Genomic DNA, 17382 nt, shown 5'->3' with positions numbered 1-17382 from the left:
TCACTGTTTGGTAGGATCTGGCCAAGGTCCAACTCCCCGTCTGGGAAGGCCTAGAGGGCGAGTTCACCGTCATATCCTGGGCCTAGCACTTCGGCGCTCAGAGATGCGGGGCTAACTAAAGAGGAAGAACTATCTCGAGTGACCATTCGCACCACTAAACTTGTCCATCTCTCGCGGGGAAGGCTTCCCGAGGTGCCAAGTGGCCGAAACCCTTCCACAGCACGTATAAGAACCTCTCATCTGGCGTTTCCGACAGCTAGACTCCGTCCTCCACTCTCCGCCCGGATTCGCCCCGGAGCTGTGCGCCTGCGCTCTTGGGAGTTGAGGATGGGGCATTTCCCACCCGCCACCGCCGGAAGCCTTCACTTTCCTCCCTCAGGGTGGAGCGAAGTTTGGGCCCCAGGGTCCTACTACTTGGATCAGTCTCCAATAATACTTGATATTAAAGTACGAAACGAGATGGGTTTATTTTTGGCCTAAAGTTAATTCACGTTCTGTGTGGGTTTACCCCTCAACCAATGTAATGGTACAGCCCCACATTAGCTCCGCCCCCTGACCTCCAGCCCCGTGACGCTCAAGGCGAAATGGCGTCTTCCGTTCTATCGTCATCACGTTGGTTCGGAGGTAGGTCCACGCCGCAGTGCACGCCTCCCCAGCGCGCTGCCTCGCCTACGCCGTTGCTAAGCGGCCTTGGATACCTGGCCGCAGGATGCTGGGCGGTGTCAGGTGAAGATGGTGGTCACTGGGCCTCAGGTAAGAAGGGCTCCGACTGTGATGGACCGGCATGGCCGTTGTAGCGTCCTGGGAGCTGGCGGGGGCCTCGCCGGCCTGTTCCTGGGGCCTCTGGACCAGTCTTGTGGAAAATCGAGGTCTTATGAGATAAAGTAAACTGAGGCCGCAGATACAGGCCCGGATCCCGAACTTCGGACTGCATTCGAATCTCCGTTGCCTGTGGCTGGGCTGTTTAGTTCTCTTGCTGAGTATCAGAGAGCATTGTCTCATCCCGTTTTCCTAGGAATCCTAGGAAATTGTTGGGAATTTGTCCTACAGCAGAAATAACGGCAAAGACAGACGTGTATAAATTCCAATAGGGTTTGTGAAGGCGAAATAATTGAAAAGATGTTCATGAAAGCAGTGGTGGAGTTCATTAGGGCATAATCATGCACTAGATCATGCAGCCACTATCCTAACCATGGAGACTTTTCTTTTAGTTAACTGAGAAAGGCTGGATAGGGTATTGTATGTACACATTGGGAAAACAATAGTGTACAAGGATGGTTGGAACATGAAAAGATAGTGGTGCTGTAATCATGAGGTTTGTTTTTGTTGAGCTTACAAAATGATTTTAAAGTTCAATTGGAAGAAAAAATATGAGACTAGCCAGGAAAATTCTAAAAAGTTAGTGAGGATTAGTTCTCCAGCACCACCAGATATTATAACATATTATAAAGTTATAATAATTAAAATAGTATAGAAATGAGCAGGAACTTACATGCAGATAGAAAATAATGGAATTCAGAATAGATCCAAATACAAATACTTCTAGAGATTTATTATGTAGTCAAGGGGTATTTCAAATCAGCATTAAGAAGATGGGTTGATGTCAGGCAGCTTTATTGTAATTAAAAAAAAAAAACAGTAATGAAGCTTATTTTGATCACCCAGATAAATTCCAAACAGACCAAATTTAACTTAACCACATAACAAAGTACTGGAAGAAAGCATTGTATTTGTAAAGTTAGCACAGCAAAAAAAAAAAATTTCTAAATATGTCATGTAATCCAAAAGCAAGAAAGGAAAAGATAAATACTATTGACTCTAAAAAATTTAAAACCTCTGTTTGGCTTCCAAAATTCCACCAAGCCAAACCAAAAAAGCTACTAGAAGCTAAGTCTAAAGACAGGTAAATCTATGAAAGTAATTAATGTCAGTTAGAAAAATATTAAACCAGGGGCGCGTGGGTGGCTCAGTCAGTTAAGCGTCCAGCTCTTGATTTCGGCACAGATAATGATCTCATGGTTAGTGAATTCAAGCCCCACATGGGGCCCTGCAGTTTGGAGCCTGTTTGGGATTCTCTCTCCCTTTCTCTCTGCCCCTCCCTCCCTCATGCTCTCTTTTTCTCTCAAAATAAATAAATAAACATTAAAAAATAAAGAATCTGAAGGGCTATACCCCACACTTAACAGTAGTTAGCAGTCAGAAATCAGGTGGGCATCATGGTCTCAGGGCATAAAGGTAGGGTGATGGCAGGGCAGGGTCCTGAGAATAGGCTGGTGGGAAGGCCAGGGCCAGAGACAGGAAGCAAAAGCCAGAGATAGCCTCAGGTTTCTGCGGCTGTGAGTATGCATTTCACTCTCAATCTTTGAGAATTGTAGGGATTTGGTAACTAGGTTGCAGCTGTATTTCCTCTCTTGATAAATTAGAAGAAGACTATTTTTTCCATTTATGGTCTTTTGGAATATTGTTTATTGTTTCATTTTTTCTGATCTCTTCTTTTTTCCATAAGGTAACCATGGAGAAAGAGCTTCGGAGCACCATTCTTTTCAATGCGTACAAAAAAGAAGTATTTACCACCAACAATGGCTATAAATTCATGCAGAAAAGACTTCGGAGTAATTGGAAGATTCAGAGGTGACCATATATATTGTTTTCCTTTCTAAGTGATGACAATAGCCTGCTGGTAATATTGGAAAGTCTTTACTTTCTTATGTAAGAGGTTGTTTAGGCAGGAGAAATTCAATATGAAGAACATTCAGAAGTAAATAAATTGATTATAGAGGCGCGTGGGTGGCTCAGTTGGTTGAGCATCCGACTCCTGATTTCGACTCCAGTCATGACCCCAGGGTCATGGGATTGAGCCCTACGTTGGGCCCCTCACTGAGCGTGGAATCTACTTGAGGTTCTCTCTCTCCCTCTGCCCCTCTCCTCTGCTTGCTCGCTGCCTCTCAAAAAAAAAAAAAAAAGTAAAATTATTATAAAAACGTAGTTTTTTAAAGTTGGCAATTAGTATATTAAGTTGTCCCCCAAATCACAAATCAAATAATTATTCTAATTATACATACACAACTTTTTAAGAGGTTAGAGGCTTTCTCCATATTTTAACTTCGGGCAATACTTCAGTTTAGGGAAAGGAAAGATGAGAATTCCTCTCTGCCTTTGTTGTGTGTGTAAATGGTTTTTCTTAATGGGTAAGGCTATGTAATTATACAAACTAATGTAGAGTTGATTGAATTAGTAGTTGGAGGACTCTTTATACTCTTGTATGTTTAATTTGGGCATCTTGGCCTAGGGGAAGTATTTGAGCAGAGGCTGATCTCAGACAAGCCTGTAGAGGGGATTCTCACTTTGGGAGAGAGGCTGTACCTGATACCTCTAAATCCCTTCATCTCTGGGCCTCTGTGGCCTCTGGTTCCATACAGTCTAGAGGCTAGAGTAATTCATAAATTGCTTTAAATTATGGATCTAACACTTTAAAAATCCTATTTCTAGTTTAAAAGATGAAATCACATCTGAGAAGCTAATTGGGGTGAAACTGTGGATTACAGCTGGGCCAAGGGAAAAATTTACTGCAGCTGAGGTAAGTAATATCCAAAAAGAAGAAATACAATGAGATGGTTGGCAGATGAGCTCTGAAATTCCGGATATGAATCCCACTTCACCATACACTGTATCACCTTAAGGTAATCACTTTCATCTCTTTTTTCATCGTGGAGTTGTTGTGATCATTAACTGAGATAATGCATATAAAGTGCCAGACACATAGTTGAGACTAATTAAATACTAGCCATACTTGTTTGCCACATTTGAAAATAGGAAAATTCCTTTTAAATTTAAGCTGTTTTTAATTCTATTTCATAGAGTAGACAAAGATAAACGTAAAACCCAGAACACAAGTATTGGTAAAAATGTAGAGAAATTGGAACCCATGTGCACTGTTGATGAAAAGGTAAAATGGCACAGCCATTATGGAAAACAGCATGGCAGTGCCTCAACAATTAAAAATAGAATTACCATATGATCCAGCAATCCTACTTCTAGATATATATCCAAAAAAATTGAAAGCAGAATCTCAAAGAGCTATTTGTACATTCATGTCTAAAGCAGCATTGTTCACAATAGCCAACAGGCAGAAGCAACCTAAGTCTACCAACAGATGAATGGATAAACAAAATGTGGCATACATGTGATAAATTACTATTCAGCCTTAAAAAGAGAGGCAATTCTGATACATGCTACACCATGGGTGAATATTGAGGATGTTAGGCTAAGTGAAATAAGCCAGTTACAAAAAGACTAGTACTGTATGATGCCATTTATACGACATATCTAGAGTAGTCAAATTCATATAAAGTTAGAATTGTGGTATTTTGATAGAGATTGCATTGAATGTGTACATTGCTTTGGGTAGTATAGACATCTTAACAGTCTTTGTTCTTCCAATCCATGTACATGGAATGTTTTTTCCATTTCTTTCTGTCATCTTCAGTCTCTATAGAACTAGAGTGTATTATGCTAAGGGAAATAAGTCAGAGAAAGACAAATATCCTATGATTTCATTCATATGTGGAATTTAAGAAACAAAACAGATGAACATAGGGGAAGGGAAGGAATAATAAGATAAAAACAGAGAAACAAACCATAAGAGACTCTTAAGGATAGAGAACAAACTGTGAGGGTTGTTGGAGGGAGGTGGGTGGGGAGATGAGCTAAATGGGTGATGGGCTTTAAGGAGGCCACTTGCTGGGATGAGCACTGGGTGTTATATGTAAATGATGAATCACTGGGTTCTACTTCTGAAACCAGTACTACAGTGTATGTTAACTAACTTGAATTTAAATAAATAAACTAAAAGAAAAAAAAATCGAGGTAGCCAGTGTTCGAGGAGGGGGAAATGGGGAGTTGTTTAATGGGTCTTGAGCTTTGGTTTTGCAAGATGAAAAGAGTTTTAGGGATGGATTGTGGTGATGGTTGCAAATAATGTGAATGTGCTTAACACTACTTAACACTACTTAATAGTTAAGACGGTAAATTTTATGTTATGTGTATTTTACCACAACTAAACAGAAACCCCAGAACACAGCAAGAGCCTTTCTCACAGAGATGTGAAAGTGCTTTGGTGCTCAGGGAGGGTTGTGGGGAGTAGGGAGGTGGTGGCAGGGTGGCACCGGTGTGGTCCAGTCTTCTGCTCTGACTTTGGATGGGGACATAGGGAGGAGGTCCACAGGGAAGCATTTCTGTTCTTTTGTTTGTTGACCCAACTGCAAGGCCACCTTGTCACCTGAGAAGAGACATAACTGATCAGGTTCATTGAGAGAAGGAACAGGAATTCCTATTAGGAGCATGGAGGTGGCCAGCTGCCCCCACCCAGTGAGAGCCTGAGGGAAATGTACACACAGTGTGCAGTGGCCTGCAAAGGAATACTATATTCCATATTCCCCGTTGATTTGGAGTGGCCTCACGCTACACGCTACCTCCCTTCTCCTCCTCCCCGACTCCCCCCCCCCCCCCCCCAACTTCCCTTCTCCAGCTAGTGAAGACAAAGAGACGTGAGGAGGTTTTGCTGAGGAGCAGGCAGTGTCAGGAAAGCCAGGGCATCTGGAAAGAGGGTCAGAGATAGGTGCCTGGTCCTTTCCCCAAGAGGGAACAGGCACTAGGTCAAACCTTACTTCGAGCTCTTAGAGATGGAAGGCAGTGGCTTCCAAATGATAGAATTCCTTGAGAGGCATATTTAGCCTAATAAAATGTTCTCACACCAGACCAGTTCCTGGCACCTTGCCTTCACTTTAGAGGTGGAACGAGGTAGGAAGGAAAGGCAGAAGCACTTTTAACTTTTTTATTTTATTTTATTTTTAATTTAAATTTTAGTTAACATGCAGTGCAACATTGGTTTTAGGAGTAGAATTCAGTGATTCATCACTTACATACACCTTTATTATTCTGAATTGAAAAGCCCAGGTAATATAACCCACCACCATTGAAAAAAGTGTCTCAACTGTAATGTAGTTAAAAAAAATGAGTTATAAAAGAACATGTGTACTTCAAATTGTCAATGTTTTGGTGTATAAACACTAGAAGAATATCAGTTTGTTACTGCTTGAGCATACATACATTAGAGCACCTCTTGATATTCCACATTTTGAAACAAAGGCTAAATAGGTATGTAGGATCCCCATGAAGGGCACAGTCTTGTGCAGAGTTCAGGATCTGTGAAATTATGTCTCATTTGGGAGCAAGCCCCCTTGGTGATGTTAACTGTTGCACTATGTCTTCTATATTTGGGGGGCTGGGAGAGAGAAGGAAATCCAGGGAGTGTGCAAGAGCACAAAGGTTTGTCTGTAGCAAAGCTGGGCTGGGCCAGTGGTTTCCAAAGTGGGATGTGTGTGATCAATCACTGAGGTGCCAGGGGGAAATGATATTTGTCATATCTTTATTATCCTTCACATTTTTCCTTTTTGGGAGGATGTTCTATAATTATATAAATATACATACTTTACTTTTCACATTATTTGCTGTTGGGGTGCTTGAGGAAAGTTGAGGGACTATTGGTCTAGACCACTCACCCCAGGTTTTCTCAGGCTGGGTCAGCAAGGTCAGCCCTAGATTTTTCTCCCTTCTCTAGCTTTGTGAAAACAAGAGAGAGCTTCCTAGAAGATAAGCAGATGCCATGCATTTCTCACTAGGGCTTGATTAGTCAGTGACTTGACCAGAATTGCTCCCTGGGGGTGGTGTACAATACTCTCATCCTGAGTCCGTGGCTGGCAGGGCAAGGTATGGTCTGGAGCGATAGTGTTCAACCTTGGGTGATTTTTTTCTACACACTCTCCCCTGGCCCCAGGGGACATTTGGCCATGTCTGAAGACCTTGTTGGTTGTTGGCAGGAGAGGGTAGGTGCAATTGGCATCTGGTAGATTGAGACCGGGGATGCTGCTCAATGACCTGTGAGCTTCTTTTAGCTAATACTTTCCACTTTGAGTTTGCTTTCCAGATAGTCAGTGTGGAAAATGTCAATTCAGTTTGAGTATTTTGGAACTTTGTACTTAAAAACAAGCTTGAAATCCTACATAGAGAGTAAATTTTATATATCTTACAGATGTTTATATTTAAGTGCCTCATAGATTTATTTATTTTTCTTCATAGTACTTTGGACAGAAGTCTTTGGGGTATATTCATAGATTTTTTTTTTCTTTTATGTAGTTTGAAGTCCTGAAGAAATACCTTGATGGTGGTGGTGATATCCTTGTGATGCTAGGAGAGGGTGGGGAATCCAGATACGACACCAATATTAACTTTCTCCTGGAAGAATATGGAATCATGATTAATAATGGTAATTATTATCATTTTAGTAGAGGTAGCCGTTTCCTATTTATTATACATACTGTAGTCCTCTGGACCTAATAGTACAATGGGAAGAGCCCTGGGCTGAGGGTGCATGGTCCGGCATTCTGATCTCAGTGGCGGTCTGAGGCTTCTGGGGCTTTTTCCATTTATAAAGTGGGAGGAATTGCAACAGAGTTCCAGGGTTTCTTACAGGTCAAGTTTGTATTCATCTGATATCAAACCTATTTCTAATTAAGGTGCAACTTCCTCTCTTTGCCCTTTAAAGATGCTGTGGTTAGAAATGTATATTATAAGTATTTCCATCCTAAAGAAGCTCTGGTTTCCAATGGAGTCTTGAATAGGTAAGCATGTTGAAAGCAGAAATGTTTTTACAAATAATTCCTATCTTCTCTCCTCTCTTCTCACACATTCTTTTCGCTGGCCCTTTCTTGCCTTTTTGTTTTATTTCACTATATTGTAATTTATTTTATTGTATTACTTCTCATTCCTCAAGTTACATTCCTCCCATCTTTTGAAACCTTATTCCACATTCACCTTTTTGTCAGTTAATGCACTCAGCTATAAGCACAGAAAACCCTATTCAAATGGGATTAAACAATAAAGAGACTTTACTGATTCATGTCATTGAAAAGCCCAGAAATAGGGCAGGGTTAGGGTGTGGATTGAAAATTCATGATGTTGTCGGGCTCCAGTTCCATTGCTCTCCAGTTCTCTTGGCGTTGCTCTCCTTTGTGTGTGGGCTCAATAGTTTTAGCAGTTCCCAAATTTATATCTGCACGCCACATCATGAGAGCCTGTCTTGGTCACAGCGTTCCCAGCAAGAGTAGTCCTGCAGTTTGCTCTGGTGGAGCTGGCCTAGGCCACATGCCCATCCTGAACTGGTCACTGTGGCAGGAGACATAGAATACCCTGATGGTATGGCGAGGTCATATTCTCTACCCCTGGAGCCTGGGATGAAGTTAATTTTTTTTCTGATTTACTGGATCTTAGAGGATAAATTAGGGGCTTTGGCGAAGTGGGAAATGAATGCATGAGAGGAACACCATCAGGTGGCCTCTGTGAGCTTTTCCCTATATTCAAAAATTTTCATTCCACGCTTGAATTCACTACATGCCAGGCACTCTGCTGAGTCTGATGATATGGAGTCTAGAATATAGGACTAGAATGTGGGTCTAGTCTAGAATGTGGTCTAGTATATTGATCCTTCCCTCAGGAGTCAAGAAAGAACTGATCCTCATATTTTAATGTTAACTTTTGCAAGCTACACAAAGTGGTGTAGGTGTATAGATGTACCTTTATTTAAGTTTCAAGAATTACATTTTGAACAAGTCTGAAAAATGCTTGCAGTTCATTCATACTTATTATTAATGAATGGGGTGTGAAATTCTAAAAATATTTTGTTTACTAGATTTTTTTTCTTCAAGGGAAATCAGCCGAGCTGCAGGGAAGGCTGTGCCTGGAATCATTGATGAGGAGAGCAGTGGAAACAATGCCCAGTGAGTGTGTTTTCTGAGGCTACCTAAAGAGGATGTATTTATCATTTTAAAGAGTTTTCTTTTTCAAAGTGAAGAGTTTTCATTTCTGATTACAAAAGTCATTCTTACCAAAAAAAACATTGTGAATAGTTCAAAGGAAGAAAATAGAAGCCCTCCACTGTAAATGTATGCTCCTTTCCCCAAAGATAATTATTCTTTTTTTTTTACTTTTTTTTAAATGTTTATTTATTTTTGAAGGAGAGAGAGACAGAGTGTGGGTGGGGGAGGGGCAGAGAGAGAGGGAGACACAGAATCCGAAGCAGGCACTAGGCTCCGAGCTGTCAGCACAGAGCCCGATGCGGGGCTCGAACTCACAAACTGCGAGATCGTGACCTGAGCTGAAGTCGGACGCTCAACCGACTGAGCCACCCAGGCGCCCCAAGACAATTATTCTTAATACTATGGTATTTAGATTTCTAGATTTTTTTCATATATAAAAATACAGATAGGTACCATATCCTTTTAATGACTAGATTAAATTTGAGTTATTCTAAGTTATCTAACCAATCTCCTATTATTGAACATTTAGGTCATTTATGACATTTTGCTTTATGTATTTATGTATTCATTTATTTATTTTAAAGTTTTTACTTAATCTCTACCCCCAACGTGGGGCTTGAACTCATGACCCTAAGATCAAGAGTTGCATGCTCTTTTGACTGAGCCAGTCAGGAGCCCTGGTGATATTTTGTTTTAATAGTTAAACCTAACGTTTATTGAACACTTACTCTGTGACAGGAATTTTTACCTCTTTCTAATCATCACAACAACACACTAAGATTATAGACGAGATACCAGAGAGGTTAATTGCCCAAGCTCACTTGACTAATAAGTGTCAGAACTTAGTTTTAAACTTCTGCTCCATGGCCTGTACTCTGAACTTCTGCTCCATGTTGATATTACAAACAGAATTTTATATTTGTTACTATAAATGAAGCACTTGGTGAATGTCTTTGTATGTACAATTTTTGTGCACTTATACAGATATTTTAGTAAGGCTAGATTCATAGCATTAGAACCTCTGGGTCAAGGGTTTTCCAGTTGATGCATTGCCAAATGTGATACTTCGGTAAATTGCCCTCCAGGTAGTCTATAGCACTTATTGTCCCTATGAACGTACTCCTTTTTCCTCTCTTGCCAGCTTGCAGTATTCTAGTGAAGGTGATATCTCTTTCTTTTAATTTGCATTTCTTTGATTATTACTGAGTAGGATCACCTTTAAAATCTTTTGGCTGATTGCATTTCTTCTGTGAATTTCCTCTTCACTACTTTATGCCCATTTTTATTGTGATGGTTTGTCTTTTCTTATGCATTTATAAGACTTCCCTGTGTTGCAGATATTTTTTCCAGTTTACCTTTCTATTTTGAGTTATTTCACCCCATAGGACTTGAACATTTTATGGACTTAAAGCATATTATAAAACTCTAGTGATTAAAATAATGTGGTACTAACACAGAAATAGTGAAAAATAAATAAATTAGAATCAGACTCAATATATATGAGAGGTGGGAATTATTAGTTTATAGTAAAAGTGACGTTACAAACTATTGGAGAATGGATAGCACAATTGTGGGTAACCATTTGACAAAATATTTCCATTTTCACAACACACTCATATATTTCAGATGGATTAAAAGTTTAAATGTTGGGGCGCCTGGGTGGCGCAGTCGGTTAAGCGTCCGACTTCAGCCAGGTCACGATCTCACGGTCCGTGAGTTTGAGCCCCGCGTCAGGCTCTGGGCTGATGGCTCAGAGCCTGGAGCCTGTTTCCGATTCTGTGTCTCCCTCTCTCTCTGTCCCTCTCCCATTCATGCTCTGTCTCTCTCTGTCCCAAAAATAAATAAACGTTGAAAAAAAAAAAAAAAAAGTTTAAATGTTAAAAATATAAAACCATAAAAGTACTACAAAAAAAGTATGGGCGAATATTTTATAATCTTAGAGTAGGGAAGATCTTTCTTAGGATAAAACCAAGGTAAAGTAAAGGGGAAAAACGTATGGCAATATATATCATAGAGTTAATATTATTGATATTCAAGAACCATAATCTAATTTTTTAAAACTTATGTCCAAGTTAGTTAACATATAGTACAATAAATTCAGGAGTAGAATCCAGTAATTCATCACCTACATATAACACCCAGTGCTCATCCTAACAAGTATCCTCCTTAATGCCCCTTGCCCATTTAGCCTGTCCCCCCACCCAAAATCCCTCTAGCAACCCTCAGTTTGTTCTCTGTATTTAAGAGTCTCTTATGTTTTGTCCCCCTCCCTGTTTTTATATTATTTTTGCTTCCCTTCCTTTATGCTCATGTGTTTTTTTTCTTTTTTTAATTTTTTTTTTAAATGTTTATTTATTTTTGAGAGTGAGAGAGACAGAGCATGAGTGGGAGAGGGGCAGACAGAGAGGAAGATACAGAATCTGAAGCAGGCTCCAGGCTCTGAGCTGTCAGCACAGAGCCCAACACGGGGCTCAAACTCACGAACCGTGAGATCATGACCTGAGCTGAAGTCAGACACTTAACCGACTGAGCCACCCAGGCGCCCCTATGTTCATCTGTTTTGTGTCTTAAATTCCACATACGAGTTAAGTCATATGATATTTGTCTTTCTCTGACTGACCAATTTCATTTAGCGTAATATACTCTGGTTCCATCCATGTTGTTGCAAATGGCAAGATCTCATTCTTTTATATTGTCGAGTAATATTCCATTGTATATACTTACCATATCTTTATGCATTCATCAGCCGACAGACATTTGGGCTCTTTCTGTACTTTGGCTATTGTCAGTAGTGCTACTATAAACATTGTGGTGCCTGTGTCCCTTCGAAACAGCACGCCTGTATACTTTGGATAAATACCTAGTAGTGCAATTGCTGGGTTGTAGGGTAGTTCTATTTTTAATTTTTTGAGGAACCTGCATACTGTTTTCCAGAGTGGCTGCACCAGTTTGCATTCCCACCAGCAGTGCAAAAGAGATCCTCTTTCTCCACATCCTCGCCAACATCTGTTGTTGCCTGACTTGTTAATGTTAGCCATCCTGACAGGTGTGAGGTGGTCTCTCATTGTGGTTTTGATTTGTATTTCCCTGATGATGAGTGATGTTGAGCATCTTTTCATGTGTCTGTTAGCCATCTGGATGTCTTCATTGGAAAAGTGTCTATTCATGTCTTTTGCCCATTTCTCTACTGGATTATTTGTTTTTTGGGTGTTGAGTTTATAGATTTTGGATAGTAACCTTTTATCTGACATGTCGTTTGCAAATATCTTCTCCCATTCCATTGGCTTTTAGTTTTGCTGATTGTTTCCTTCACTGTGCAGGGGAGGGGCAGAGAGAGAGGGGGAGACAGAAGATCTGAAGTGGGCTCTGCATTGACAGACTGACAACAGCTAGCCCCGATGCGGGGCTCAAACTCACAAACTGTGAGATCACGACCTAAGCCAAAGTCAGATCCTCAACTGACTGAGCCACCCAGGTGTCCGGATCATAATCTAATTCTTAAGCTTTGTGTCAGCTTATCCAGTTGGTGTAGGTAAAAGCACTTGGACTTGGAGGTAAAAATTTTTATTTTTGTGTCTTACTTGCAAGGTGACCCAGGCAAGTTACTCTTAGCTTCTGTTCCCATGTCTGTGTAATGGAGACAATATGAATCTTACAAAGTTGTTGGGAAAATCTAGTGAGGCCATACTTGTAGAAGTGCTTGGTAAGGCACATGACATAGTATCTTACCTGCTGTTGCATTATTATGTCCTCAGTTGTGAAGGGCAGAGGGCTGGTTGGTTATTTTCTGGGTCATCCTGGAAGCAGCACTTTCTGGGCAGGCTTTGAAATGTGGAGAACTAGTTGTGCTTTATGTTTGGAGATATCTTGACCTATTGGAGTCTCAGGTTCTCATTTTGCCCATATTCTATCATGTCCCTTTTCCCTTCTCTCAGCCGTAGCCTCACCGGCTTTGTTTCAATTCCTTAAATACACTACGTTCATTCCCACCTTAGGACCTCTACATATAAGGCCCTAAGGCCTTACATTTAAAGTTGGGAATACACTTTCCCAGTTATTCAGTCTGCTAATCTTACTCATTCGTGTGTGGTTTGGAAAAGTCCTGTTTTTGTTTTTTGCATGGGTGTATAGCCTTATGTTCAAAGTCTTATCAAAATGTCAGTCTGATTGATTTCTTAGTAATAATAAAAGAAATAGAGGAGTATAAATAATAGCTGACAGTTTTCATCATATGACTCAAGTGTCCGTTCTCCCTTCCTCCTTGCGAATCATCTCCTTAGAGTGCGTTTGGGGAAAGTGTGGGGCAAGGATATGCACCGACATCCATGTAACCATTTTCCCCACATCCCTTTTCTTCCTGCATGGCAGCTATTCATTTTTTTTTTTTTAACGTTTATTTATTTTTGAGACATAGAGAGACAGAGCATGAGTGGAGGAGGGACAGAGAGAGAGGGAGACACAGAATCGGAAGCAGTCTCCAGGCTCTGAGCCGTCAGCCCAGAGCCCGACGCGGGGCTCGAACTCACGGACCGCGAGATCGTGACCTGAGCTGAAGTCGGACGCTTAACCGACTGAGCCACCCAGGCGCCCCGGCAACTGTTCATTTATTTCTGCTTCTGGCCTAGGATTCATGGCCTATGGTCCCCTTCCCTGGGCTACTGCTTGGGTAGGGATGAAAAGGGGAGAATGGAGAATGTGGGGCAGGTGCCACTTCTCACCCACAATATGACACAGAAGTCAAAGGGATAGGTGAGACTTGACTGAAGGGAGGGGAAGACTTAACACTAGCAGGAAATCATTGTGAACTTAAGCTAAAAAGAAAATTCTTTTAGCTTGGTCTAAGAGAAAGGAAAATTAACATTATCTTTATAGGGAGCTCTTCATGGGTGCTTCCCCCCACCCCCTGCCGATTTCTAACTTTATGCTTTGTTATAAGATTCCTGTTGCTCTCCATTCTGAGAGCACTTCCTTCAAATAACTACCTTTGCAGAGCTCCATCTTACTTTCAGTAAAACCTTAACCCCTCCTGCAGGGGTTGTCCATACTGCAGGGTCTGCATCCCACCCTTACCCGCCCCTCCCCCCCTCCTCCACCATCCTATACCCTTTCCAGGAGTACATTGCCTCAAGTCAGACTGATTCACTCTAGATACTCTTAGGTCTTGTTAGGACACAGTAGGGGAACGACTCCAAGGCAGGTCTGTGTAGCAGGTCTTTATTCACATAAGTACTCACTGGTAACACAGCCTTCTAATGACAGCCACTCATTCCTGGAGATAACACCAGTCAGATCTCTAAGGAAGAGGAAAATGTTTACCTGGAAGACATTGTCACACAGAGCAAGCTCATTTATAGCTCTAGTTCAGCTCTTAGATGAGACTCCTCTTCCTCCTCCTCCTCCTCCTCCATAGGGATTTCTTTAGTTCTTCTAGTTACAGTCATTTACACATACAATGAGAAGTTGTTAATTTACATTGATATTTTTTTTTTTAATTTTTTTTTTTTTTCAACGTTTATTTATTTTTGGGACAGAGAGAGACAGAGCATGAATGGGGGAGGGGCAGAGAGAGAGGGAGACACAGAATCGGAAACAGGCTCCAGGCTCCGAGCCATCAGCCCAGAGCCTGACGCGGGGCTCGAACTCACGGACCGTGAGATCGTGACCTGGATGAAGTCGGACGCCTACCCGACTGCACCACCCAGGCGCCCCTACATTGATATATTTTTAAATGCTTTATTAAACCAGTAGCTAGAGTTATACCAGTTTTTGAGTTAACAAACTAAAGCTTAGAGAAAATTTTTTTTACGTGTTTTTTTTTTTAATTTTGTGTTTGATTTTGAATTGTTCAAGAAGCACTGAGATTATGTTCAAAAAATTTTTATTCATTTTTTAAAAAATTTTGATGATTTCTTTCATTTCTTACAGGGCTCTCACCTTTGTCTATCCTTTTGGTGCCACGTTGAGTGTCATGAAACCAGCAGTGGCTGTTCTGTCCACAGGCTCTGTCTGTTTCCCGCTGAACAGACCCATTCTGGCTTTCTATCACTCGAAGGTACAGCCTTTCTTAGATATGGGTGGATATGTTATTTTTATTATTGAAATAATAAAAACTACTATTTCCAGAGGGGTTTCATGTATTTTCTCATTGGTCTTTACAACAGCCCTGTGAGGTAGTACTTCAATTAACTATACTTTACTTATGGGGAAATAGCAGATCGTCCAATAATCGATGGAGTCAAGACTTAAACCCAGCTCTTATCATTCTAAATCCACAGCTATTCCACTGTAGCATGAGGCTGTCTATATTATAACCGTCTGTAACTACAGGCTGTCATTCTGAGTGTAAGAGGACCCATTCAGGGAAAGGTTGAGTTAACAAACTATACCAAAACACACAGAATTGTGCTGCCTTTATTTTAGTTTGTCCCAGAGCAACATGTCAGAAGACTAGTTGTCATCCTGGAGACCCCACAAAATGTGGGAGCATGTAGTCCCAGAGGACATAGCCCCTCTCATTGCGACCCCACTTATCCACTGCCTTAAAAAAATTTTTTTTTAATATTTATTTTTGAGAAACAGAGAGACAGAACATGAGTGGGGGAGGGGCAGAGAGAGACGGAGACACAGAATCTGAAGCAGGCTCCAGGCTCCGAGCTGTCAGCACAGAGCCCGATGGGGGTCTTGAACCCACAAGCCATGAGATCATGACCTGAGCCGAAATCAGACATTCAACCGAGCCACCCAGGTGCCCCACCACTGCCTTTTAATTCGTGTTTTGCTGAATTCACTTTTATTTGTCTACCAATCACCAGCTGACCTCCCAGTTTTTCTTTAGTTCCTCATATCCTATTTTTCTTTGTGGGATTTAGGTATTTTTCCCTTCCATATTTAAAAGCTCTGACCTCATTTTATTAGAAAGTAAATAAATATCTATGCTGTGTTTGAAAGTGATATTTAGACAAAATTCAAAATAGTTATTATGGTTGTTATTCTCTCCCAAAAAACTGGAAATATTTCTTTAAAATTAAAGTATTAAATGATTTAAGATGTGGAAATAATTGGTCTACATAAACTGTCACTTAGTAGGCACAAAAGTAATGAGACACTGTCTTAAGGGGCCTCTGGTAGTGTAATACCAGAACTATAATTATTTTTTTATTTTTTAACACAGAGATTCTACCTGGCTTAATTAGTGGATTTTTATGAAGCATCTATTAGATACAGAGTTCTATGCTAACTGTGGTGATTCTTCTTGAACTCATGAGATTATCATCTGCCCATTGCCTAACTATTTAAAGCCTGTTTTCCTAACAGGTGTTTAGTCCTACCTTATAAATACAATCTTTCAGAGAGGATGTTGCCTGTCACTTTTAAGTTTGTGAGATAAACCAGTGGAAGTGGGGGAGCAGTGCTGTCTCCTTGCCCAGGGCCATTGCCTTCTTGAGCTTGTCATGATCTTTTCTAGGTGTTTTACTAGGATAGACTCAATAATATCGAAAGAGCAAATCAGTCCTTGAGTAGATATACTCTTATTTAATTGGAACAAATTATAGACAAAAGCTGGAAAAGGAAGCTGAAAACAACGGTAGGATCTCCATAGGATCTCCATCGGACAGAATAAAAGGATTAAAGGAAGATCTGTAATCTATTTGAAATAAAGGAGGTAGGGAAAAAAAATAATATTAAAGAAAAATTCTAGGCCTAACTGTGGGTAGTAGTAAGAAGGAAAGTCCTTTCCTCTTCCTGTATTTAGTTACATATGTCAGTTCAAATCGCAGCAGAGTTCACTCGGCGCTCCCCCATTCTTTCTGTGCGTTTCCACCAGATTCACTTCCTGTTCTCAGTAACTGATGTGTTTTCAATGGTTGTGTTATAGCAATAGTGTTATTTTTCCTATGAGACACTTGCTTTTAATGTGGTACAAGTCACAGTTCGTTTTGCAAATTTTGTTTTATTTATAGAATTTGTCTATTTGTATCTCTTGAGAGTCCTTCTTTCATAGTACCTTACAGCTGTGCCAATTCCCTGATGCTGCTAGAAAAACCTCATTTGTTTTGCAGTTTGAACATTGCGCTGTTTTTCCCATTACAAAAGTAATTTATGCTCATTGTAGACAAATTGAAAATACAGTCATGATAGAAAAAAAAAGAATGCCTCTCACTACAAAACTGATGTCTTGATCATTTTGCTTTGGCTTATGTTTGCTGGTTTGCTTCATGGGCTTTACGCTAGGGTGACTGTACAGCGTCTGGTGTACTGTTTTTTTTTTTAACCTAATGTTATGACAAAAGCATTCTTCCATGTCACTGAAAACCCTGTGTCACTATAACTTCACCACTGGAGGATTTCTGTTATTCTTAACCACTTCTTCTGTGGTGAACATTTGGATTTCTCACTTTTTGTGATTATGACTGTAAAATTGTCTGGAGAGTCTTACCTGCTGTGTTGCATATGTTGACAGTTTCAGCAGTAATGTGTGAAAGAACTTATTTCACTGAGACTTGACCAA

General features: G+C 40.6%; 1 protein-coding gene across 1 annotated transcript in view; it reads left to right on the top strand.

Moving 5' to 3' along the window:
- Positions 1-583: 583 nt before the first annotated feature.
- Positions 584-17382, top strand: part of IFT52 (intraflagellar transport 52) — a 33825-nt gene continuing 17026 nt past the window's right edge. The window contains exons 1-7 of the mRNA XM_049650767.1: positions 584-753; positions 2507-2631; positions 3490-3577; positions 7195-7324; positions 7604-7679; positions 8763-8834; positions 14799-14925. Coding sequence (XP_049506724.1) covers positions 733-753; positions 2507-2631; positions 3490-3577; positions 7195-7324; positions 7604-7679; positions 8763-8834; positions 14799-14925 — 639 coding nt within the window. The 5' untranslated portion in view covers positions 584-732. The remainder of the gene's footprint in view (positions 754-2506; positions 2632-3489; positions 3578-7194; positions 7325-7603; positions 7680-8762; positions 8835-14798; positions 14926-17382) is intronic.

Source organism: Panthera uncia (assembly GCF_023721935.1).
Source record: "Panthera uncia isolate 11264 chromosome A3 unlocalized genomic scaffold, Puncia_PCG_1.0 HiC_scaffold_11, whole genome shotgun sequence".
Taxonomy (NCBI): Eukaryota; Metazoa; Chordata; class Mammalia; order Carnivora; family Felidae; genus Panthera; species Panthera uncia.
The sequence above is the reverse complement of the archived record's forward strand: the minus strand, read 5'-3'. Positions and strand labels throughout refer to the sequence as shown.